The sequence below is a fragment of the Diachasma alloeum genome, unplaced genomic scaffold (assembly GCF_001412515.2).
Source record: "Diachasma alloeum isolate Michigan unplaced genomic scaffold, Dall2.0 Dall_scaffold_00714, whole genome shotgun sequence".
NCBI lineage: Eukaryota > Metazoa > Arthropoda > Insecta > Hymenoptera > Braconidae > Diachasma > Diachasma alloeum.
Window position 1 is genome coordinate 298,418 of NW_021680845.1, and position 23,312 is coordinate 321,729.

The 23,312-nt window shown below is 37.7% G+C and overlaps 5 protein-coding genes across 10 annotated transcripts; 2 read left to right on the forward strand and 3 right to left on the reverse strand.

Moving 5' to 3' along the window:
- Nucleotides 1-324: 324 nt before the first annotated feature.
- LOC107044366 lies at nt 325-2,308 on the forward strand. Its single transcript, XM_015266223.2, has 3 exons — nt 325-728; nt 1,241-1,502; nt 1,770-2,308. Exons 1-3 carry the CDS (start codon nt 405-407, stop codon nt 2,159-2,161), a joined length of 978 nt encoding a protein of 325 aa, XP_015121709.1. The 5' UTR covers nt 325-404; the 3' UTR covers nt 2,162-2,308.
- Nucleotides 2,150-7,015, reverse strand: LOC107044360 (valine--tRNA ligase, mitochondrial). The gene is made up of 3 exons (XM_029126551.1): nt 6,761-7,015; nt 4,657-5,917; nt 2,150-3,772 (listed from the first exon to the last, which is right to left on the reverse strand). Exons 1-3 carry the CDS (start codon nt 6,846-6,848, stop codon nt 2,371-2,373), a joined length of 2,751 nt encoding a protein of 916 aa, XP_028982384.1. The 5' UTR covers nt 6,849-7,015; the 3' UTR covers nt 2,150-2,370.
- Nucleotides 7,002-9,539, forward strand: LOC107044365 (tRNA:m(4)X modification enzyme TRM13 homolog). Of its 2 annotated transcripts, XM_015266221.2 has the most exons (6): nt 7,002-7,247; nt 7,755-7,948; nt 8,012-8,197; nt 8,665-8,904; nt 8,999-9,230; nt 9,302-9,539. In XM_015266221.2, the coding sequence occupies exons 1-6, from the start codon at nt 7,045-7,047 to the stop codon at nt 9,486-9,488; spliced, it is 1,242 nt and encodes a 413-aa protein (XP_015121707.1). In that variant the 5' UTR covers nt 7,002-7,044; the 3' UTR covers nt 9,489-9,539. The 2 variants fall into 2 exon arrangements, with proteins under 2 accessions (XP_015121707.1, XP_015121708.1); XM_015266222.2 differs by lacking the exon at nt 8,665-8,904.
- On the reverse strand, nt 9,232-13,887 carry LOC107044363. 3 transcript variants are annotated; one of them, XM_015266215.1, is made up of 10 exons: nt 13,800-13,887; nt 13,081-13,194; nt 12,829-12,999; nt 12,061-12,140; nt 11,617-11,770; nt 11,206-11,484; nt 10,988-11,116; nt 10,098-10,272; nt 9,945-10,025; nt 9,232-9,847 (listed from the first exon to the last, which is right to left on the reverse strand). In XM_015266215.1, the coding sequence occupies exons 1-10, from the start codon at nt 13,800-13,802 to the stop codon at nt 9,537-9,539; spliced, it is 1,497 nt and encodes a 498-aa protein (XP_015121701.1). In that variant the 5' UTR covers nt 13,803-13,887; the 3' UTR covers nt 9,232-9,536. The 3 variants fall into 3 exon arrangements, with proteins under 3 accessions (XP_015121701.1, XP_015121702.1, XP_015121703.1); XM_015266217.2 differs by having other exon boundaries at nt 9,737-9,847; nt 9,914-10,025; XM_015266216.2 differs by lacking the exon at nt 13,800-13,887 and having other exon boundaries at nt 13,081-13,580.
- A 95-nt stretch (nt 13,888-13,982) lies between these two features.
- On the reverse strand, nt 13,983-22,483 carry LOC107044364 (KH domain-containing, RNA-binding, signal transduction-associated protein 3). 3 transcript variants are annotated; one of them, XM_015266218.2, is made up of 10 exons: nt 21,383-22,483; nt 20,295-20,416; nt 18,861-18,977; nt 17,448-17,748; nt 17,221-17,332; nt 17,022-17,150; nt 16,768-16,877; nt 15,980-16,076; nt 14,681-14,750; nt 13,983-14,064 (listed from the first exon to the last, which is right to left on the reverse strand). In XM_015266218.2, the coding sequence occupies exons 1-10, from the start codon at nt 21,606-21,608 to the stop codon at nt 14,044-14,046; spliced, it is 1,305 nt and encodes a 434-aa protein (XP_015121704.1). In that variant the 5' UTR covers nt 21,609-22,483; the 3' UTR covers nt 13,983-14,043. The 3 variants fall into 3 exon arrangements, 2 of the variants coding, with proteins under 2 accessions (XP_015121704.1, XP_015121706.1); XR_001461333.2 differs by lacking the exon at nt 13,983-14,064 and adding an exon at nt 14,812-14,899 and having other exon boundaries at nt 21,383-22,482; XM_015266220.2 differs by lacking the exons at nt 13,983-14,064; nt 14,681-14,750 and adding an exon at nt 14,759-14,899 and having other exon boundaries at nt 21,383-22,482.
- Nucleotides 22,484-23,312: the final 829 nt, after the last annotated feature.

Here is a 23,312-nt window from a genome sequence, read left to right on the forward strand (position 1 = left end):
TCTTGAGTCTGCGTCATGAATTTCTCTTTCGGTTTTTCATTATCACAATGTCACACAGCGATTCGCGCTTTTTACTTTCCGTCTCCCCATTCATTAGAAGAATGTTCAATGCAGCAATGAATTCGTAAATTGAATACGACTTTAAAAATAAAAGCGCCACCAACGGCCCCCAATTTTTGAACTATTGCATTCAATTATGCTATGTAGTGTCACCTAGAGATCAATCTAGAAAGAAAAAATGTCTTGGCACGAGAAGCAATGCCAAATATTTGTCACAGGTCAATGTCTCATGTCATTCTACTGCCCTCAACACACGAACTTCAGCCCAACATTATATTCTTCAGTCGCACTTCCTCCTCCCATTCGAATACATCACTGTTCATTGCGCGATAAAGTAATTCTGGATGACAATGGATGAGGATTACCTTTGCATTGACCTGAAGGATTGTGGGGCGAGTGATCTGTCGTCACTTCGGAAACAATTTACCAAAGCGAGTAGAATAGAAATCGATTGTGATCAATGTGAAGAAGAAGTGAACTACGATAACTTGAGTTCATTGCTTCAGAGCCACAGCGACAAACTTAATTATATCCAATTGACAAATCTTGGCGAGAAGTTCCAATTAGGGTCTCTGGGGCAGTTACCACTTTCGGTGCGACAGATCCATTGTTATATGCGGGAATCCGAAGAGCCGGCGGATGGTGAGGCAGAAGGCCGTAAATTTCCAGTGAGTCGACATCAATTAGCATTTTAGCAGTGCAGACAATGGGAGAAGCCTTCCCGTATTAAAATGATTGTAAATTATCACTTCTTGCACGTATTGCGGGCGATTTGAATCTGCGCCTGCGCGTTATCAACAATCGGGGCCGCTTTCCCGCAAAAATTCAAGAAGAGGCGGATTTCATTCATTTAATTAGTAGAAGGGATAATTAGCTTCGGAGTTCAAGTTTTAAAATCTCACGAATGATGGAATCATGAAAACAAAACAATTAAACATTAACAAAATTAAACACTCGATTCCATTACATTACTACAAATTATTAATTTATTCTTTTTGAATCAGTGTTGAATCGAATGAGACGACAAAATAAATAAGAATCTCCTCTCTAATTGGAGGAGTGCGTCGTGGAATTCGATTAATCTAATACGATTAATGCTCAATTTATAATAAAAATCGCATTCATCTCTTGGATTCAATGTATTGATGGTGATTTCATCGATTATATTTTCCTTCTCTAGAATTTGTTTGAGTTCAAACAATTGCGAGCTCTCACCCTCAGCGGCTTCAATTTGAGGGAGAACAGCTTAAAGGGAATTGAAGAATTGAAAGATCTATTCTTCTTGGATCTGACGGAGTCCGAGGTGCCTGTAGCGGAACTCGAGAGACTCAAGAAATTGACGAAATTGAAACATGTTTATCTGTCCTCCTGCAATCTTGGTGATAAAACACTTGTAGGTCTTCTATCGACCAATAAGAGCATTCAGGCATTGGATGTCAATTGTGAGTTCGAAAACTAAATGAAATTCACACTTTTTTTGTTAAAATAGAGGGAATCTATAATTTATAATTATAAAAAATTCTTAATTTTATTGTAGTAATTGATAGAAAACATCAATTGTAATTATCATTCGTGATAATAATTGTCATTCTAGGACAAAATATCAATGTAATTTTTTTATTACTCACGAGTCTCTAAAAAATAGTTTTTCGACATTCTCTAATTCTTCACAATTATTACTTCATGAATTTTTTTTCTAATCATTCCAGCGAACGCTGAAATCACGGATCGCTCTATGGAACAAATCAGTACCCTCCGCGACATTCGTATCCTCAACGTAATGAACCTGCCCCTGATCACCGATTACTACCTCGAGGAAATTCGCAGCCTCACAGCCCTGAATTGCCAAAACTGCCCACTGGTCTCAGAACCTGGCCTAATGAAACTCCTCAATCTAGCTGAGAATCTCAGATATTTAGACGTGAAAAAATGTAGAGTCTCCAATGAACTATTAGAAGCAGCTCTCGAAGATGTGAAATCTCGTAGCGCTAAGAAATCATTGGAAATTTCTGTGGATCGAGTTTTGAAGAATAAATGGGATAAATTGAAATGTTCGTCTCCATTGTTAAAAATTACAGACGGAACCGAAGACGATAAATAAATAAAACATTGTGATCAATTATCAACATCTGGTGTCTTCCACTAAAAACGATTTCAATCAATAATTAATTAAAATATATTCAGGAAAAAATTTGGATGATATTCCGCATAAATTAAATACTTTGGAGTGATAATGAACTTTATTGAACTAAACACACTTTTCTCCATGAAAATACTTAAAAAATACTTTAGACTTCCACAAAAGGGAATTCAAACAGTGAGTATTTTCTTCTTCATTTGATCTTCAACTTCTTTATCACTCAATAAGAAGTATAACTTACAATCAGCTTCCTCGTGACACACACTTTCCTCCTTAACAACATAATCATGTTTCTGTACAATCTTCAAATTGGGGACTCTCGTCGTCGCAGCCAGGAAATTAATATTCTCAGCAAACAACCGATAACTCTCTTCCCCCTCCACAACAACATGGACTTCTAAAATGGATTTCCTGCTGACATGGCTCAGAATATTCCTCATTCTCATCACCACTGTCAATACATGTTCAAACTGCTGTTCCAGCGCTTCATTCCGTCGCCCCATCTCCCCCTCTTGGGGATAAGGAGCCTCCATCAACGAGGAGACCTCCAAAAATCCAGAGAGTTTCTTCCTCAGCCTTGAATACAAATCCTCGCTCAGATACGGCATCACAGGAGCAAGCACCCTCAAAGACACCTCCAAACACTTTACCAACGTCCACTTGTGCCCCTCAACAGTGTCCTTATCCCCATTCTTCAACCCAAACTTCGTCCCCTCAAGATAAAAATCACAGAATTCATAGTAAAAGAATTGTCTAACAGCATTAACAGCCCGATAAAAGTTCCTCTCCCTGAAGTTCTCATTGACCTTCTCAACCATCAGCTCCATTTTGCTCAGAATCCACCGATCCACAGTGGAAAGCTTCTTGGGCTCCTCAACCCCCCCATCGTCGGTCACAAGAAGAACATACCTGCACGCCTGCCAGATCTTATTACAAAAATGTTTGTTAGTTTTGCACTCGACAACGTTAAAGCTAATCCTACCACTCTTGATGTCATGAGCACAAAGCGTGAGCCTCAGTGCATCCACCCCACACTCTGGAATTCCCCCCGGAAACATCTTCGAATTAACAGAAAGCGTTCTTTTCAGTTCACTCTTACTCAATATCCCAGAGGCGAAACTTTCCTGCGCCCTATTATTCAGCTCCTCGAGGCTAATTCCATCGATCACATACTCTGGATTAATGACATTCCCCAAACTCTTCGACATCTTCTTCCCCTGAGCGTCACAAAGAACCCCGTGAAGAAGAATCTCCTCGAACGGTAACTGTCCGGTCAACTCCTCGCACAGCATCGCCATCCTGGTGACCCACAGCTGCAAAATGTCGTGTCCAGTCTCCATGAGATTCAGGGGATAAAATCCACTGCAGTCCCCGCTGGGCCAGCCCATGGCAGACAGGGGGAGCAATCCAGCGGAGAACCAGGTGTCCAAGACGTCATTGTCCTGCTGCACGTTCCAACCACTTCCGAATCTGCTGCTCGCAATATCTTGAGCCTCCGAAAGCGTTCGAGCCACAAGCCAATGGCTCTCAGACGAATTCGAACACTTGAAGGCAGGGATTCTGTGGCCCCACCTGCAATAAATCATTGAGTTTGGCGCGGCCCAAGTGATTCTAAACTTTCACGTTTTAATTTGAATATTGTTTGTTGATTTTCGTTTTCAAGGGTTTTCGCACTCTCGGTGAAACTACAGATTTATCGATTTTATTTTTCATTCTTTTAACGTTTCTGAGTGTTTTTTTCTGGTAGCCACACGTATGAAAAAATTCAATAGAAAAACTTAACAAATTCACTAAAAAATTCTGGGGAATTCTCGTTGAAATTCTATTTATTTTTTGGGATTCTATAAGATGTTTGATAGAAAAAGTCAATAGATTTCGATTTTTCTATATGAATATTTTCTTGGAATTTTTTCTATAACAATAGTTGAGCATGAATTTTTTAAATCTTTTTCACTGGGATCCTGCAATGCAAAACGAAACAAAATATAGCGGAAAAAACTTGGAAAATCCGTGCGCAATAGTTTTAGTAGAAAAAATCTCAACAGAAAAGTTCAAATAGAAAAATCGAAATTGATTGATGGAATTAGCCTCGAGGAGCTAATAATAGGGCGCAGGACATTGACTTTTTCGCTAAAGTTTTCTATTGAATTTTTTCATACGTGCATAAATATTACAATATAAAGTAAATGTTTTGTGTGAACTGCCCCACGTTGGGCGCCAAAATTGCAATAAATCAGATCACAAAGGATGGAACTTTGAAGATTTATCACATCACACATAAAAATAAACTGAATAATAAAATCGTTTCAAAAATTTACGGCATCAGCAACCATAAACCAGCCGAATAAATTGAAAATTTACGAGAAAAATGTCATTAGTGAACCCCAACAATTAACTCCCCACCAAACCGCTATTGTCCACAAATAAAAATACGAATCAATAAGATAATCACATACCACAGCTGTCGCGACACACACCAGTCCCTCATGTTCTCCAGCCTGTGGACCCAGGGTTCCTCAAATTTCTCAGGGTCAATCCTCAGGCGATTGTTCTTCGTAGCTTGCAGCACCCTCTCCGCCATTCTCTGGGTCCTCACGAACCACTGCTCCTTGACGAGATGCTCCACAACGTCTCCGGACCTCGAGCAGAGTGGGATCACCATCGGGTGGTCCCTCACAGCCCGCAGGAGTCCTTTGTCCGCCAGGTGATCCAGGATTTTCTGCCTCGCGACGAACCTCGGGAGACCCTCGAAGGCCTTCGCCCTCTCATTCATCGTTCCGTCTTCATTAATCACCTCTATGAGCTCCAGATCGTGTCTTCTCCCGATTTCAAGGTCCGTTCGATCGTGGGCTGGTGTTATCTTCAGAACTCCAGTGCCGAAGTCTCGTTTCACCGAGGAATCCGCGATCACTGGAATGAAGCACTCCCTCAGGGGGTGGAAGACTTCTTTCCCGATGAATTGAGAGTACCTCGTGTCCTCGGGGTGGACAGCCAGGGCTGCATCCCCCAGCATCGATTCCACTCGAGTCGTCGCCACAACCAGCTCTTCAGGAGAATTTTTCACCTTAAAGACAACCTCTGCCACTTCACCGAAGGGAATTTTCTTCTTGTACCCTGGCAGGGGGATTTCAGTCCTCTTGGAGACCTCCAGCAACTCCACCTCGATGTCCGAGATGGTGCTCTGCAGGGCTGGCGACCAGTTGACTAGGTCTTTGCTTCGGTATAACAGGTTTCGATCGCTTAGGGTGACGAAGGCCTCCGTCACAGCTGCGTTGTGCTCCTTGCTCATCGTGAAATACTCTCGTGACCAGTCCAAACTAGCCCCCAAGCCCTTCAGCTGAGTTACGATGGCATTCCCCTTGGTGGTCTTCCATTCTTCGATGGCTGAGAGGAACTCCTCCCTTCCCATTTGTTTTCTCGTGACGCCTTTGGTGGCCAAGAGGTACTTCTCCACTGCTGCTTGCGTGGCTATGCCAGCGTGGTCCAGCCCAGGCACCCAGATAACTGACTCTCCTCGCATTCTGTGCCATCTTGCCAGGACGTCTTGGATTGTAACCGTCAATGCGTGCCCCAGGTGCAGAACTCCGGTCACGTTCGGAGGGGGCAGGATCATCCTGAAGGTTGCTGAGCCATCCTTGGGTGTGAAGTAACGGTTCGTCTCCCAGACTTTGTTCCAGTGCTCCTCGACGCCCCGGGTCTCGTAGGTGGGTGGAAAATCTGGGGGAGAATTTAGCGCGATATGGCGACGTGTACGAAATAATGTCAGAAAAAACCACCGAATTCGCTAGAAAACTTCAGATTTCTAGTGATCTTTCTATTCGTTTTCGACTGATTCTATTGAAAAATTCAGCAGCATATCTACTCGTTTTATTTTCAATGGAAATGTTTAATGGAAAAATTTGAATACAAATAGTCAATAGATAAATTCTTCTATTTAATTTTTTCAACTGGTTTTGTTTGATTTTTTCGAAAATTCATGTTGAGGAAATTCCTATCGAACAGATCTCGATAGAAAAAGTTGCATAGAAGGATGAAATTCTATTGATTTTTTCTATAAAATACTTTCTATTGGATTTCAAAAAATAGTTTATAATTATTATGAAGATTTTTTCTGTCAATCTCACTCTGCTCTACAAAAAAGGGGATTTCATCCCGCAAATTTCACTATCCCTCACACCTTTTAAAATATTCGAAAATTCTCAGGATCGAAATCGGTGATTTTCCATTATCGTTCAATCCAACCAAGCAATCCCTACACTTAAAAAAATTTTAGCCGAAGTTTAATTATTCCATGACAATTGCTAAGAGTCAGGAAAATTCAGGTAAATATATTCTCAAATTTCCAATAAATTGAATACTCAGCGTTGTTTAGTACTGGAAATTTAAATAAATTGAGGAATTCTCCATAACAATTTTGCGAACTGTATTAAATTGCAAGATAATTTCCAAACTTCGTTAACGTTAACTAAGTCATCTTCTTTCACCACTTCAATATTGCCTTATAATTACTCGAACTGGAGAAAAGTATTATTATTATTAATGAAAAATTTTAATGCTCACCGGCGACACGCGCCTCGTTCAATTTGTAACAATAGCTCCTGCAGAGTGTGACACTCCTTCTGAGTTCATTCAGCCTGTTCACATTCATTTTCCCTCATTAATCACTCTACCCAATTCACAAGAAATACCGGATTATTTCCACGAAGGGATTCTTCATGCACCAAAATTTCGGAGCATTGTCACAATCCAAGAGCCATGCTCCCGCATATTTACATGTCTGAGTCCAGTCATATGTTCCCACCACCGTTGCACAACCAGTCCCACTGTTCCATCATTCAGAGGTTATGGATCAACCACAAGAGAAACGTCAACGTGTGCATATTGCAACAATGGAGCATTGTCAATATTTCGTGAAAAGAAAAAAAAGATACTGCAGGATGACTGTGAAGAAAGGAAATAAATTCTGTGGTGAGCACATGGAGGTTTCTGGGGAAATCACTGTGCATGAAGATAAAAAACGGGTCTTCTGTCCCATTGATAATTCTCAGTAAGTTCATTCTCAATTCATTATGTCTACTCATTCGGGGGTGATTGGGGTGTTCTAAGAACGTTGATGCATTTTTTCGAGGAAAATTCTGTAGGGAAACGGCTGCATTTTGAAGCTTCAAAAAATACCTAGAGATAACTCATTTATTTATTTATTTACTGAGTTAAGAGACTAAAGTAGTACAGAATTAAAGTTGAATGTAAAAAGGGAATTTTATTTCCAATAGCCCTTGTGAATGTTGAAAAAATTCAGGAGGACTCAACAAAATATTTAATTCAATTCAATTCAATTAATTTTTCTTGGGTGTTGTATGTACTGGTTTCCACTTACACTAGCCTCCCCATGTCATCTACTTCATTCCTGAATAATTGACTTGAGTTTGTGCATTAAAATTCTTCTTAACAAGAGAAAAATAGCTCCAAAAAACAAAACATTTTAGGGTGTTTACGATTCTAGATAAACATCCTTAATTGCCTGGGGTGAATTAATTTTCTAGACACTTTGCAGTACCTGTTATGAATCGAGACTCGAGAAACATTTGAAGGTTTGCAATGCCAAGAAGATGATTGACGCCAAACCGGTGTATATTGTTGATGGAATTAACAGGGGAGATGTTCTGGAGAATCCCGAGCATGTTTCTTTGAGTTTACTTGAAGAAAGCGTTGTTGAGTCGGTTATCAGGAGGGTGGAAGCTGCGCATGGTATGTCTCTATGCAAAAGATATTTTATATTCGACGAATGCAGTCGAATTTTTGTGCTTCCAGTTGATTTACCCGAAATTGAAGAGCTGATCCTTCAACATGAAGTCCTTGACTCCGAAGTCAATAATCCAATTTATGGGAGCAATACTAGAAAGCATTTGATACAGAATTCCTCGCTTTTGGGGCATATTAATCGAGCGGGACTGGCTCGAGAAGACACTTGCTTCATTGAATTTGGGGCTGGCAAAGGTACATTTTGACGTTCTATTCGGTTATTTGAGAGGCGAGAAGAGACAACTATCTCTGATTTTTTCAGAATATTTATCACTCGACGGTGAATTAGTTAATTCAGCTCTTTTTAAAGTCATTTAAACATTCAGAGGTTTCTTACAAAAACTACCCCATTTCAACGACAATTCAATTAATTATTCACATCTTTAGAGAAGTTCAAAGTGTCAATTAGACCCTATACTTTCCTGTTCAATCAAATTCTAAATTTATTGAACTTATATTCAAGACCCATTTAATCCCAGGGTATTGAATATTCTGCAATCTTATTATTTATACCTCACTGATTTGTATTCTATTCTCTATCTCGAATCGTCAGAAAGTATTTAAAACCTCTTAAAAATAGAAATTCATGAAATATTTGGAAAAATTCAAATTTTGAAGATTATGGCCGTTTTGCCCACTCTAATATGTATTTGGATTCCCAGGAAAATTAACGTATTGGTTGGCTCAAATGCTCAAAACCACAAAAAACAGCACAATTGTCCTAGTAGATCGTTCCAGTCACCGAAACAAAAAAGACAATAAACTGAAGAATGAAGAGACAAGCATGAATACAATTCGTATCCGTGCAGACATTGCCGATCTTGCATTGAGTAAAATTGAAGAAATCAAGGGAATCAAACACAAAGTCGCAATTGCCAAGCATTTATGTGGAGCTGCGACTGGTAAATCTAAAAAAAAACAATTCCTCTAAATTTTCGAGTCCAAATCATCCTCTCATTTTTAAAGAATTTTGAAAATAGAACTGCCTTTTTTCAGACTTGACCATACGCTGTTTATCACGCCTTATAGCAGAAGATATAAATACCGAAGTATCCGGTCTGGTAATAGCCTTCTGCTGCCATCACAGATGCGATTATGCCTCATACGTAGGAAAAAATTATCTCAAAATGTATGGTTTCACTGCTGACGAATTTCCGATTTTATGCAGCATCGCAAGTTGGGCCACTTGTGGCACTGGGAAGAACAGAGATGCATTGAATGACCCCACGTGAGTTGAAAAATATTTATTAAAATCTCATGTGTAAAAATACAAATGCACAATAAAAACTAAAATTACAGTCAGGAGGTAAAATTAGCGAAGAGAGAGTCGACAGGAAGAAAAGTCAAGGCGATATTGAATTGGGGTAGGATACAGCACCTGAAGAGCCTTGGATTTGACAGTCGTCTGTACTATTATACCACCCCGGAAGTTTCCTTGGAGAACGCGTGTGTTATAGCAACCCGAAAACCAGCAGAAGCTCAATAGAAAGAGATTGCATGAGATACTCGATAAAATAAATCAAAATTATCATTTTCACAACAGACTCTGGCTCATTAAGTTCACCTCCCTCATTTCTCTCCTCACCAAGAGCTGTATGATTTCGTTCATAGCCTCAGTTTGTTCTTTCATCGTGCTCTTGAGATCTCTAATTTCTCCCGAAAACGTCGATCTCAGGGTTTTTATCTCGTCTGTTAAAGTAGCCACTGTTCGAGTGAGAATGGCAATTTGGTCCATCGACTGAATATTCTTCGGTCCTTCTGGTATTTCGGGTTCTAGGAAATTTATAAGCAACTTCTCTTCTATTCGTAATTGAGCCTCAAGCATTGGTGACGAGTCCCCGAAATCTGCAAGTGTCATTTATTTCCAAAGATCGTTAGCCGAATGACTACAGTTTTGATCGAAATACATACAAATTAATGAAGGGCGAAAGCCATGAAATACCAGTCCACGAGTCGTCAGAGTTGGGGGTAGTGGGGGGACTTGGTCCTGCGGCAGCTAATGCCTGACGTTCTTCAGGTTTTACTGAGGAGAAAAAATGATTATTGACTAAGACATAAAACTTGAAAAGTTCGGAGTAAGAAAAAAGTTATTTACGAAAGTAATCGATTGCTTGTTCTGGGTTGTCTTCAATGTCCTTGATAATTTTCTGCATTCGCTTTTTGATGGGGAGTAATTGTTCTGATGTCTTCTCAGCAATAAGATTGTTACGAGTATCCCAGTAATAAGGGATACTGTGCTTGTCGCACGCTTCGCTCAGTTTCTTCAACATCTGTAATTCGAAATTAATTTGGCAACAACTAATTTACATGAATTTTTTGTAGATACTAGTGTTGATGCCCTTTCGATAATTTGATTTTGTTTTTTCAATTAATTGTTTATAACCATTCTCATTGCACAAGGTAGTGCGGTCAACGAGAATTATATGTCCCAATTTATCAGCTGTTAAATTTTCATATTATGAGAAATAATTTTCTCATGTTCTAATTCCTATGCTCACTGGATATGATTTTAATCATAATTACAATTCAATTCCTTCTGGACCACACTTTGGAGTATGAATTTCTGGAATTCAATGTTTGTTGATACTCTGGTAAAAATACGTGCCCACATTTTTTATAATTTTTTAGTTGGTTAAACCTTAATTTGCAACATTGACTTCATTCACAGCTTCTTTTTGGATATTGTTCATTCGAGACATTATGCCTTTTTTCAAAAAAAGATTGTTATTGAAGAATTATTTTGTTTTGCATATTTAATGAAATTTTTAAAAATCAAGTAAGCATTGGTTTGACTTCTCAAGCTGTTGAAAATTTGATTCAATTCAATTAATATGTTTCATAAAAAATTTGACATTCAATTGAATTAAAATACAGAACATTGAAAATGCAGATGAAGCTGGTATGCAAATTTCCAAAAAATTCTAAGTGAATTCCACGTCCAATTCTTCGATTCTTTTTCATTCAAGTGGATATGAGACTACTCACGTGGAGAAGTAGAGTACTCATAGAAGATCTGCTGAGATCAAGCGAGCCCGCAATCAACTCGTGGTAGACTAATGTCTCGATGTAGTAACTGGCGAGGATTGAAGACCAGTTTTGGCAATCTTTCAGTTTCTGAATAAGAGTTTACGAGATTTCGCTGACATTTGTCAAATCCAAAAAAAAAAAAATGAAAATGAATAAATTCTAATTACGACGAGTACCTTCAGCTGCCTTATAACAGTCTTAATTTTCCCATTAGTAGACAGCAATGCTTTCTCATAAACATAAAAGCAGAACCTCCAGCTGAGTTCAGGGTTAGTCCCAGTCTTCAAAGGTTTGGGCACCAGATACCACGATTTATCACCCGTCGGGACTCGACGGAAAACGACGAGTTTGGGTCTGGTCTTGAACTCGAGGACAGGCACCAGATCCACGTCGAATTTCCCACTGCCGTAGACAACCATAAGAGTGAATGCTGGACCACTCTTCTTAGTCTTCACCTGGAGATTAGAGCGATGAACATTTGGATTTTTACGTGCATGTTGAAGTTCATTTCTACATCCACTTTGATTTGGATTTTGATTCCTCTGAGGGTAAAATCTCCTTTTTTTATTCAGTCGTTTTATATTTACTTTGACAGAGCGATCTCCGATTCTGAGTGTCGACCAGCCTTCCGTATTCTTCTCCATTCTGGAGAATGACTTTGTAACAACACTCTCGAACCATCTACGTAGCTCATCGTTATTGAGGCAATTGTCGCCGTTCGAAATCCATTTGTTAAGAACCCTGAATAATAAAGGGGAAACGTAGTGAGCAATTCTATTAAAGGAAGAGCCAAGTGGACCAAAATGGACACTCGAATTTCTTTTCAATGTTCAAAACTCAGAAACAAATTCATCGTAGGCTCATCACAAAGCCGAAGAATAGTACTTTGCATCGAAATAAAATCATTTCGTTTCATTAACAATTCAATGAGTTATTGGGAATCAAAGAAAATCAAAAATCAAAATCCATTTTGTCCCACTTCCCCCTGCTTGATTAAACGCTTTCATACTATAAATAACATTATTGCCTACTTCTTATGTGTCTCCCAGGCGGGTTTGAAAGAGTCTGATGGGAGCTTTATTCTCGCATAGCCAGGACGATCTTCCTCAAACTATTACCCCAAAAAATATTTGAACACTTGATGTTCTCGATCATCTCCATGGTAATGAATCAATTTAAAGGAGTAATAATGACGCTAATTGTATAATCAAGAGAAACGCCATTTTGCTAAATTATTTAAGATTCCTCAGATTCTCCACATAATCAATGACCTCTTGTGTCGTTCTCAATGATTTTAGTGTTGCATTCTTAATCTTAAAAATGTCGATTACATTTATTATGTCGGGCTTCTGAAGCTAAAATAATTTAGCAAAACGTCGCTCCTTTTGACTGTTCAATTGCCGTTGTTATTCCTTTAAATCCCCTGACTCATTCACATCTATTTAAGGCGAGACTGCGGTGAAGTTTGGAAGTCAGTGAATTTGGATGAAATATTGTGAGATTGTGACGTTTATATTTTTTACCTTTAGAATCGTTCGAGTGCCTAAATTTTACTCAATTGGAATTTTTGTCAATTAGTGAATAAAAACGACGCGCTGCGGCATTTTCGTTCTACGGTGACCAATGTCGGGTTAATCCTCAAAGATGGAAAGGGCTAGTGAAAATAACATCATATTCTAAAAGTCACTCAATAAGTCCCAAGCTCTAACGAAGACTGAAATTTCACCGCGGTCGCCCTTAAACACTATTTCCAAAAATAGAAAAATACTAGTACGAAGAGAATTTCAGTACAAACTTACTTTGATCTTACTGTAGTCAACCGGAAGCTTTAGAATCAAATCAAGATCAAATTCTTCAGGTTTACCCACCCTTGTTCCTTTGTAAAAACTACCGGCAAACATGATTTCTTGGAACACGTCTTTGAACAGTGGATCCTCATTTTTCATTATCTCCATTATCGAATTGAGGACCTTGAAGCAATTTATTTTATACGAATATTATCATTGTGAATGATTGGATGTAGATTAGTTTCTCGAGTGATGTTCAATTACCTCTCTTAGAAGAGGGTTCGTCTGTTCCACGTGTTCCTTTTGCAGTGTGATAAAGCGATTAATTTTATTGAATATTTCATCGCGACCTGCTCTACTCCTCGCTGTCTCACTCATCTATCGAGAATTAATTATTACTTGCGGAGTGATAACAATCGTTTTTGTTGTTATTTATCGCGTGGAGAACCACGTAGATGAACATTATTGCAAAAATATTCATGGAATAGTAGAAATGACGACGAAAAATAGTCATTTTGTGAAATATCATTCAAATTTTGCTGTTATAATGGTGATTTTTATATTATTTAGATGAATAATATGATAGAAATATTCATAGAATAGTGACATTGACGATAAAAAATAGACATTATGCATGATGTAATTAAATTTTTGCGGTTATAATGATTTTATATGGTATACCGTATGGTGACACCGATGTAGATAAAAATTATTGTGAAAATATTCATACAATTGTGGAATTGGCTAAAAAAAGCACAATTTGCAAAATGTGAATGGATTTTGTTCTTATAAAAAGAATTTTCCGTGTTATTTACCGTCGGACAATTCATTTAGATAAATAATATGATAAAAATATTCTTGAAATAGAGGAAAGGACGATAAGAAATAAACATTTTCGTTAAAAAAAGTGAGAAAAAACAATGAGAAATCAATGTTTACAAACAATCATAGCGGAATGATAACAAAGGATGTGAAATACATACCATGAGATAGTATTACTTCTGCCGGCACTGGGCGTTCTGTAAGACTCGAATGACGACTGAGGAATGACGTGGGCCTGCGGGATACGAGAGGACGCGTACGCTCGCAAGAATAGAAATAAAGCAAAAGTTTAAAGCAAAAATGGACGAAGTTATAGCCACGGCCTGCTCCGACGCCCAATGAAGTGCGTCTGAAGTTGTGAAGCAGACAGGGTGTTGATCCTGAATTACTTCGATTGGCTGGCCTTCACTCGTACTCCGAGCAGTACTGATAAGATTCATTATTCAATTTTTAATTTATGGAATTGTCGGGGTGGGGCAATTGCCGAACGAGTCCCGGGGCCCGATTTTTTATTTTAGAGTCATCCATCGAACGGTCGATATTTTAAATTATCGAAGCCAATGCGGATTATGACATTCTGTTCTTTTAGATGATTACTTAAAGATATCTGAGTACTTTGGAGATTTTTATTCCGTCGAAATGATTTTCTATATTTTTAGGTCAATATCAGAGCTTTCATTCAAGCTCTATTTGACCCTGGGTTACAGAGCACTTTGGGGTGATTTTATTATTTAAATTTTGAATTTACGTCGACTTTGACTACTGATGTTTTCCATAAATATCGAAAAATCTTTGATGATTGCTGATTTCATACGATTTCAGTCCTGAGTGACACAGTGATTTCACAAATGAATGGCCCCTCGCATTATTCATCGACAAAACGGGAATATAAGAAAAAATGTTGCAAGATCTGTTCTGAATTTGAACTGCACTAAAGTACTCAGATATTCTCAAGGAATAATCAATCATTTATCTCCGCGATAAAAAATCGGGCCGAACTGATCAACAACTGCGGCGTTTCATGGATTTATCTTTTAGATACCTTCGCCGCCTCACTATCGCTACATACAGAGCGATGACGTTTTTTGGAGCTGCCATGTAATCTCCTCTTCCTGGAAAATAATGGATCTGTTTGATTGCAAAGTCACGTACACCATTGCCAGACGTACTTACATGTTTCACCTCTTATTTATCAATAATTTTTAAAAACTTTTCTTTCGACGATATGTTCAAGTAGCTGACGAATTAAAAACTTGATAAACTAAAAGAGAAAAAGGCAGTTTTATTCATATTTTTATGAAGGAAGGAATAAATGTTTTATAGTTCTTGTGGATATTACATTCTCTGAATTACTCTCTTTATTTAATGTTTTTTTTTTGGGACAGGGTTTCGTTTATTTGATATTTTATATCGACTGGAGCTGCTTCCTCTTGTGTGTATTATTTTTTTATTAATCAATGAAGTTTTTCGTGGATTTAACATTTACAGATATTAAGGTATTTACGCATGATATACAATTTATCTTCTCAGTTTTTCTCGCTCTTTTATTAGGTATTGAAATACCTATTTCTTGCCTCTAGCCATTATAACGACTATTTTGCGTTTAGGTTTTGAATGTATTTTGCTTTCATTATTTTTGTATGTACCCACAATAAATATATAAGTGATGCTGTCTACGTGATGTTTTAATGATTATGTTTATAAGAAGCTGACATTTAATAATACGATTTTAATATTATTACACACACGAATAATTTCGTATCAATTTTTTGTTCATTTTCTTGTTAGTGGTTTTATGCCAATAAAAGTTGGTTATTTATAGAACTATCAGACTAAATAGTTTCATGTAGTTTAATTATAAATTGATTAAAAGATATATTCCACGCATCAGAAGATCATTTTCTTGTAATTTCAATAATTGATTGTTTTCTTTACAAATATTATCAATTGTGTTTTTTAGTTTATGTAGATTTTTCCAATGAATCTATCTCTTTGGAAATTTCCACTTCTCTTCCATATTTATTTCCATCTGTTGTATTTTGCTCGTATTTTAATTTATTCATGTGAATTTATTTAGTCAATTTTTTCTTAACTACGATGACTTACGTTTAATTCTCACCTCGATCCTGGTTTGACAATTATTCAGAAAGTGTTTAAAAAAATTTTTGTTAATTACGATAAAATGATAATTTTTTTTCGAGATTAATTTTGAATTTTCACAGGTCCATTATGTCAATAAATTAGCCAGACCGATTAGAATTCAATTATTCAATTGTAAGAATTTTTTTTGTTTTTTTTTTCCTTTGCACTGAAAGATAGATAAAAGAAAACGCATATTTACTTGCTAGGTCGGGTGTACGGGGCAGAGCGATAGCGCGACGCTGAACCAGAGGTTGTCGTTGTCTTGTAAGATTTCCAAGCTCTGCCCGATGACTCCTCTGTGAATTCAACGGATTAACCCATATTTTTTTATTTCAATTACTTCGGGGGAAGCCAGCATAAATCAATTTTTCTTTTTCATATTGTAGCTTTTTTCTGAATGGTGGAAAACGGATAAATTTTTATAGAAACGTTGCCCATAGTTATCAATTTGCCCTAGGGGAAGGTATGGAAACATTCAATAGAAAAATCTTTAACTATATTATTTTTTGTCAATTTCTATTGAGAATTTCACATAAATCATATGATTTTTTATAGATATTTCGTAGAATAAATTCAATGGATTGAGATTTTTCTGTACAATTTTTTCTCTTGATTTTTGTCTCCAGAAATTCTTGACTATTGATTCTCCTATCTATTGAAATTGTTCAATCAAATATGAATTGAAAAATCGCCCAGCAATCTGCACAATTGTCAATAGAAATCAACGACAACAACTCGAATTTCTACAAAATGTAGTGGTGACCCAATAGGATTTTCTGTGCATTCTGCTGAATTTATAATAATAAATAATTCCCTGAATTCCCACAATTTCCAATAATTGTCATGGCCACACGAACCCGAAAAATATACTTCCATACAATATTCAAGAAATGTCATGAATTATTTACTGAAAAAATTAGACACGACAGCATATTTTGTTTTCCCAATATGCTGAGCATGAACATGAACAAATGAAAAAGGACTTACCCGGATAATCAGAGCTTTCATAGTAATCATGAGACGAGTGTGGTGGTGGATCATCATCATAATCATACGTGCTGTATCTCGAAGAGGAGTAGACATCATCTCTATAAGCACTTCATAAAGAGAAAAAAGAGTGATTAAGTGATTAAAATGTTCTCCCAATGAATTGTTCTCTCTTGAATAAAACAATAAGGATGTTGTGCGTGAAAATTGGCTCAAAGGGGACAGAACATCTTCAATATTCGTAACAGACTTACGAAGAAGGCGGAGAATAGTGTCGATCATATCTACTGCTGCTGCTGGATGATCCATGGTAATCGTAATCGTGGTGAGATCGACTGGGTGGTGGAGGTGGCGTAGGATCATCATATCTATCCCCGGAGAGTCTATAAATTTTCATGGCAACCCATCAATCCTCAAAATCACTTCAAACTGTTTACAAAGTATCAAACTCACCCATAACTCTGATCCATGGCCACTCTGGCACGATCCAGAATGGAAAACACCTTGGTTTTTGCTGGGACAGGACGAGTTATTGGTCCACGAGATGATGGGGGCGGTAGCATGGCTGATGAATCAAAAATACCCCGAGGAAAACCATTGAGGAAAACATTAAAGCTACAAAATAAACATCCAAACTCCCGGAACTCATTTCCGAGACATTGAAAACATAATTTACGTACCTCGTGAGGACCTGGGAGGTGCAGGTCGACTGCTGGGTCTCAGGATCCCAGCAGATCTTGAGCTCGGTCGTCTCTCATCACTAGAGCCGGGATCATCCGACATGCTGAGCTCCATCTCCCTCATCTGCTCCTGCCTTATGTTATCGTTGTTGTCTGGTATGAGGTACTTTCGTACTTCGGCGAGAGCGAATGCAATTCTAGCGTGGGCTTCAGCGGGGGGAGCGAGGGCTGCTATTTCCACGTGTAGATCATCAGCGAGGTGAGCGTACTTTGGATCCAGGGATTGTCTGCATTCCTCTTCCTTCAGGGATCATTCACATAATTCATCTTTCACTGAGCATTCTTTCTGGTTTTTTTTTTCAACGGGAATTTTTTTTCCAGGAAATGGTCACTCGCTTTCTTTCGTACAAAATTTGAAATATTTTTATGCTTTTTAGTGCACGGAATTTTGAGCGAAAAGGCCCGTTGACGTCGGTTGATAGAATTAAGTGTTCGCGATTTTACGGGTTCTCTTATCAAGAAAACGAAAAAAAAAAAAAAAAAACGTTTCTTACATTCGATATTCGCCATTCGCCATAAATCAAATTATCAAATGAACGAATTTGAGTTTCTATATTCTCCCAATAATATATTTCACTGATTTCGAGTTTAAGAATTGTCTGCATCAGTCTTCCTTCAAAAACCATAAATTCTAAATTTTTTTATTAAGTATGGGAAAAAGTTGGTTCAGTTGTTTCATCACAAAACCCAAATATATAAAAAACGAGTGAGTCGACTGATATTTTTCGATGGATCCGCTTGTTCTTGAGACCTTCCAAGTTTTCTTCTGAAGAAACGACAAAAAAAACTTTTCCTTATACTCAATATTTGTCATAATTTAAACTATCAAATGGACAACTGTAATTTTCCATTCTTCCAATGATAAAATCCACTGATCATTCATTATGAATCCCCTTGGATCGAACCCCAATGACTGGATGAATATAAATCACATCATCAAAGAATGTTGAGGTACAACCAAGGATGCCACATCCCCCAAGAATATTTCCTCGTCGTGTAACTCCTCGGGGAGTTTTCTATCCCTCCCAGAAGGAAACGACAGGATTACTTCGGTCCAAGTACAGAAAATCGATTGCCACTATTGGATTATTTACGATGCGCATGTGGCCACATCTATTCTACCTCCTACAGGTGAAAAAATAAAACGAGGATAGATCGAAAAGAGACGAGCGCAATGTATCCAGATCGGGATCTAGCCCCAATGGCACTGGTTATTTGTCTTGGCGATGAATTAACAAGAATCAAAGGCTGAATAATCCATGACAATGGGCATGGGAGAGTTTGGTTGTTTGTTTAGGACTTGTTTGGGATAATTAAACTTGTGTTAGGTGAATTAAGGGCTTGTTCACTTGCCTTTTGTCTGTCTTTCATCGATCCACGACCCAATACAGCCATTTTACACATGGTTTCCTCCTGCAGACGTTTCATTGAGTTACCCTTTGGCCCCAATAATTTTCCCACAAAGTTGAACTGCAACACAAATTAATAACTTGCATACGAAAATCATGAAGCGAACATGTCACTGGGGTGAATAAAGATTTCAAGAAGTCTTTCAAAGTTTAGATTGCTTCATTTGAACATATAGAATTTTCAAATATGAATAATAAGATAATTCTGGGGATAATCCAGTTAATAATGCGTCTCATCACTATGAGAATCTGCATTTAGCGAATGCAAACGAAATTTCACTGGATCTATATTCTCTATTCCTCTTTTAAAAAATAGGTGAAATATTTTTGGTCAGCAATCTATTTCGTCAAGTGTATACTAAACTTAGGAATATTTCAAGTTTATCTTAGCTGATGAATAAAAAATACTTATTTATGCATAAAATGTATCAAATAATAATACACTATAACGTATATAATACATCAATTTTATTATTATTATTATTCATAATATTATCATTATTATAAACATTTTGTATATAGATAAGAATTTTTTATTCATAAGCTAAAATAAGCTTGAAATATTCCGAAGTCTAGCATAGGCTTTGCCGAAGTAGATTGCTGACCGAAAATGTTTCATCTATTTTTTAATAGAAAAAAAAAAGATTGACATGAAAATTGGTGGACATTGTTTCGCAAAAGCTTAAATATAATTACCATAAAATATAATTACCGTTAAATATTGTAGTCGTCAATTAGTTAACATCACTCTTAAATTTTTTAATTATTCAAGTATCAATTTAAATACTCAAATTTTTAACATTTTTAATTTTATTTGTCAACAATTTAGGTAGAAAGATTGACGATTATTTGTGTAATCGAAAATCCCTTTTTAAGAAATTGGAATTATTCACTTGATGGTAAATTTACAGTTCCACATTATCAAATATTCGATTCATCATTAACCGGAAAAATTATATTATTAATATTATACTATTGATAAAATTTGATCAGTATATTTTAAACCTTCATCAATGTAAGGGCCAAACCCTTCTAATATTACAGAAACTACATATTGACGGGGATCCCTGATTTTCACACGTGGAAAAAGGAACCATTTTCACCGTTCAATGCGCGTACTTTCATGAATGACGTGAATTTTTCGTCGTAAAAATTTGGTAAAATCCTTTCTCAAATCTGAACACAATAAAAGCGGACACTAACTTCCTTTTAATAAATAAATGAATACATAATGATGAAAAATAATGTGCAGAAATCACTAGCCAATCATTTTCAAGAATTGTACCGGAAAATTCAGCCAAAAATTTTCAACAGCTCACTCTACCCTATTTCTCTCTATTCTATTCTCCTCTATTCTACTCAATAACATAATAAGTACCTTCGGATGCTCTCGAACAGGAACCAGCACCTTGACAGACACCCTGATGGGTTTCTCCCTGTAGATATCCACATACTTAGGATCACGAACTGGTTTTCCAATGGCCTGTGTCTTCTGAATCTCTAAAACTCCCAATAACCAAAAAAACCTTGAGTACCTCCGACCAAAAAAACCTCCCAACAGGGGTAAAAAATCCCGATAATTGTGCCTCTCCCGGTGAGCATCAAAGCCAACAACTCCAAAAAGACCACGAGAACCAAATCAATGAGCTTGTCTAGATGTCAGGAGTCTACAGGACAGACTAATTTACCTTTCTCTATTTGCTACGACTCAAAAAGACCCCCTAAAAAATCCATTTCAATGTGTCTGCCGCCAATTCCCAGTGAAATTCACGGTTCCGCGTGTGTCAGGCGCAATGTCGTCAATAGACGTTGGCACACGTAAAGTAAACAATTTGTTCTTCCCCTCGAGTTAATTATTTTTATTTGTGAACGGGCTAAATGACTCCGCGACGTTTATTTACAATGGATATTCGTGCGCATCTCCATTCTGATTAATTATATTGAGGATAATGGGAAATTGGAGACATGAATAACCAGTCTAATTGAGTCATCAAGAATGCGACGTTTCGCTTATTAATTTAGCCTCATCCGGCGGGGGAAAAAATTCAATACAATGTCTCATGTTAATGATATGGGGGAAGTGGAGGTAACACGGACCGCATGAAATCCTCAATATATGCGGACTCAATGATATGAATTAGATAAATCAAGTTTTACGTTAAAGCAATGAGAAAAAAATCGAGAAAAAAAACAAGAAAATGTTCGATAGCATGAAAAAAATGGGACTGGACATAGCCCATTCGGCATAGCTCCCCCTCGCCCCAGGAACAATTTCTCACTGAAAACGGCAAAATAACTACAAAAATAACTACCTCAACATAATCAGCGAGTGGTCACGTTATTACCTAAGACTTTCATAAGAATGAACACTTTAGGAACAAAAAACACAACAGAAATACGAGGATCTAAGTAGAGTGTTGATTTATCTCCCCAATTTCTCTTCACCGCCAACATGTTTTTATTTACCTTGGTCGATGAGGCGGAGGGCATTGGGCCACTTCTGTGGATCGAGTGCAAGTTTCTCGGCCAGCAACTCCCTCATGTACTCGCCAACCTTGTCCGTCTGGTGATCCTTCTCGTCTCGGTCCTTCTCCAGAGGTATTCTCGGCTGGTCCTCACCACCACTCCCAGTTCCACCCCCCTCATCGTCCATCTGATACTTGTAATCGCCGTTACTCGATTTATCAGTCATCACTCTCTTTTTCTCCCTCGTCTTTACTTTTCCACCCTCCAGTTTATGATCGTGTTCAAACTCTCGGTGACCCGCCTACACGGGAATTGTACGCGATTGTTTCTAGGTTTGGTGGAGGCGTTCTTGATGGGGTGGCGATTGTACCGTGTGAAGGGGCTGCGGAGGTGTCACTTCAAAGGATTTTTTCGAGAGTGATTCACCACGGGAGCGAGGTATGTACAATGCAAAACGGACGATGATGGCGTCCTGGTTGGACGGACGACGGAACGGGATGTGCGGTAGGTTAGGTATCACCTGTGACTGCTGCGCACTCTCATGGGCACGCGTGTCATCTATTTTTTCATGAGATTTGAGTCCGCCCACGATTGTTCACTAGTGTGGATGATTATGCGATGAGTCGAATAGCCAATGCTTAGAAATGAATCCATTCTTCCATTAAAATAATGAAAAAAACAATGGATTTCGATTTTTACCGGTTTACGGCTCGGTCTGCATGAACTTTTTGTTCATTTTTGTTTATAATTATAAAGTAGACATAAAATTCTGATTTAAGAGTCAAATGAAAGGTCTTAACCTGTCACATGTCGATAGATACGTCTCGAGGGCGAATAATAATAATTAGCATGTAATTATGAGGATATAATGCACCTCAAAATTCACCAATTTTTCAAGTTCACAACAGAATATGGCAGCTGACTTCTGCCCCGAGAACAAAGCCTAATTATAATTTGTACGGAAGCAACACACCCTTGAGACGTCATTACCGACACATCGGATATTCTGACCTTTCGTCTGATCCCAATATTGGATTATATTACGCCTTTTTTAGCACGTAATTACTATCCCCGTAACTGAGGTGATCACCTGTGAATTTCGAGATTTTCGCTTCACTGAAATCTGGCAGCTGTCGCCACCATCACCTCGGAAACAAGCCGAGTTGATAGATCCGATCAATTAGCCCCTCATGTATAGATATTACAAATTTTTATTTTTTCCGCATTGAAGTAGTTTTGAAGAAAATTGCAAGCAAATAAAAAACATTTGCTAGTCAGTACTTTTTTTTAAATAAATTTTTGAAAAATCACCTCTGAAAAAAAAAGGCGTTATCCCCTCTATTTCATTATTTCCAAAAAATTTTATCACCAATCGATAGCAAATTGTTTGAAGATTTTTGCGAGTTACGAAAAAATCGTCAATGCACTCCTATTATTGTGTAAATTAACAATTCCAATTTCAACTGAAAACCAGAGTTGTAGACCCGAGTTTGTAGCAGCGATGTCAGACAAGATATGAATGTTTTTTTGGGCTCAAATGAAAGAGCGGGTCGAGAAATGGCGTGCTGGGGCCTCTAAAGATGGTTTTGAACCAGGGGTGACTCCTAGACCCCACTTGACAATGTTGTCACAATTGCGCTTTTCAATTTTCGATTATCTCGGAAACTATGAGAGATAGAGCATTAAAACATATTCCATTCGATTTCTGAGGAAATTTGGGTTCAGTATAGGCGGATGGACGGCTCAGAATTGCGTTTTTCCACTTCCTACACCCTATACAAGATGAATTAAATTAATTTTTTTTGGCACTTTCGTTTTTCGCGATTATCTCGGAAACTATGGGAGATAGAGCCTTAAAACCAAATTTGGGTCCCCAACAGAAAGATGGACGGCTCAGAATTGCGTTTTTCCAGTTCCTACACCCTATACA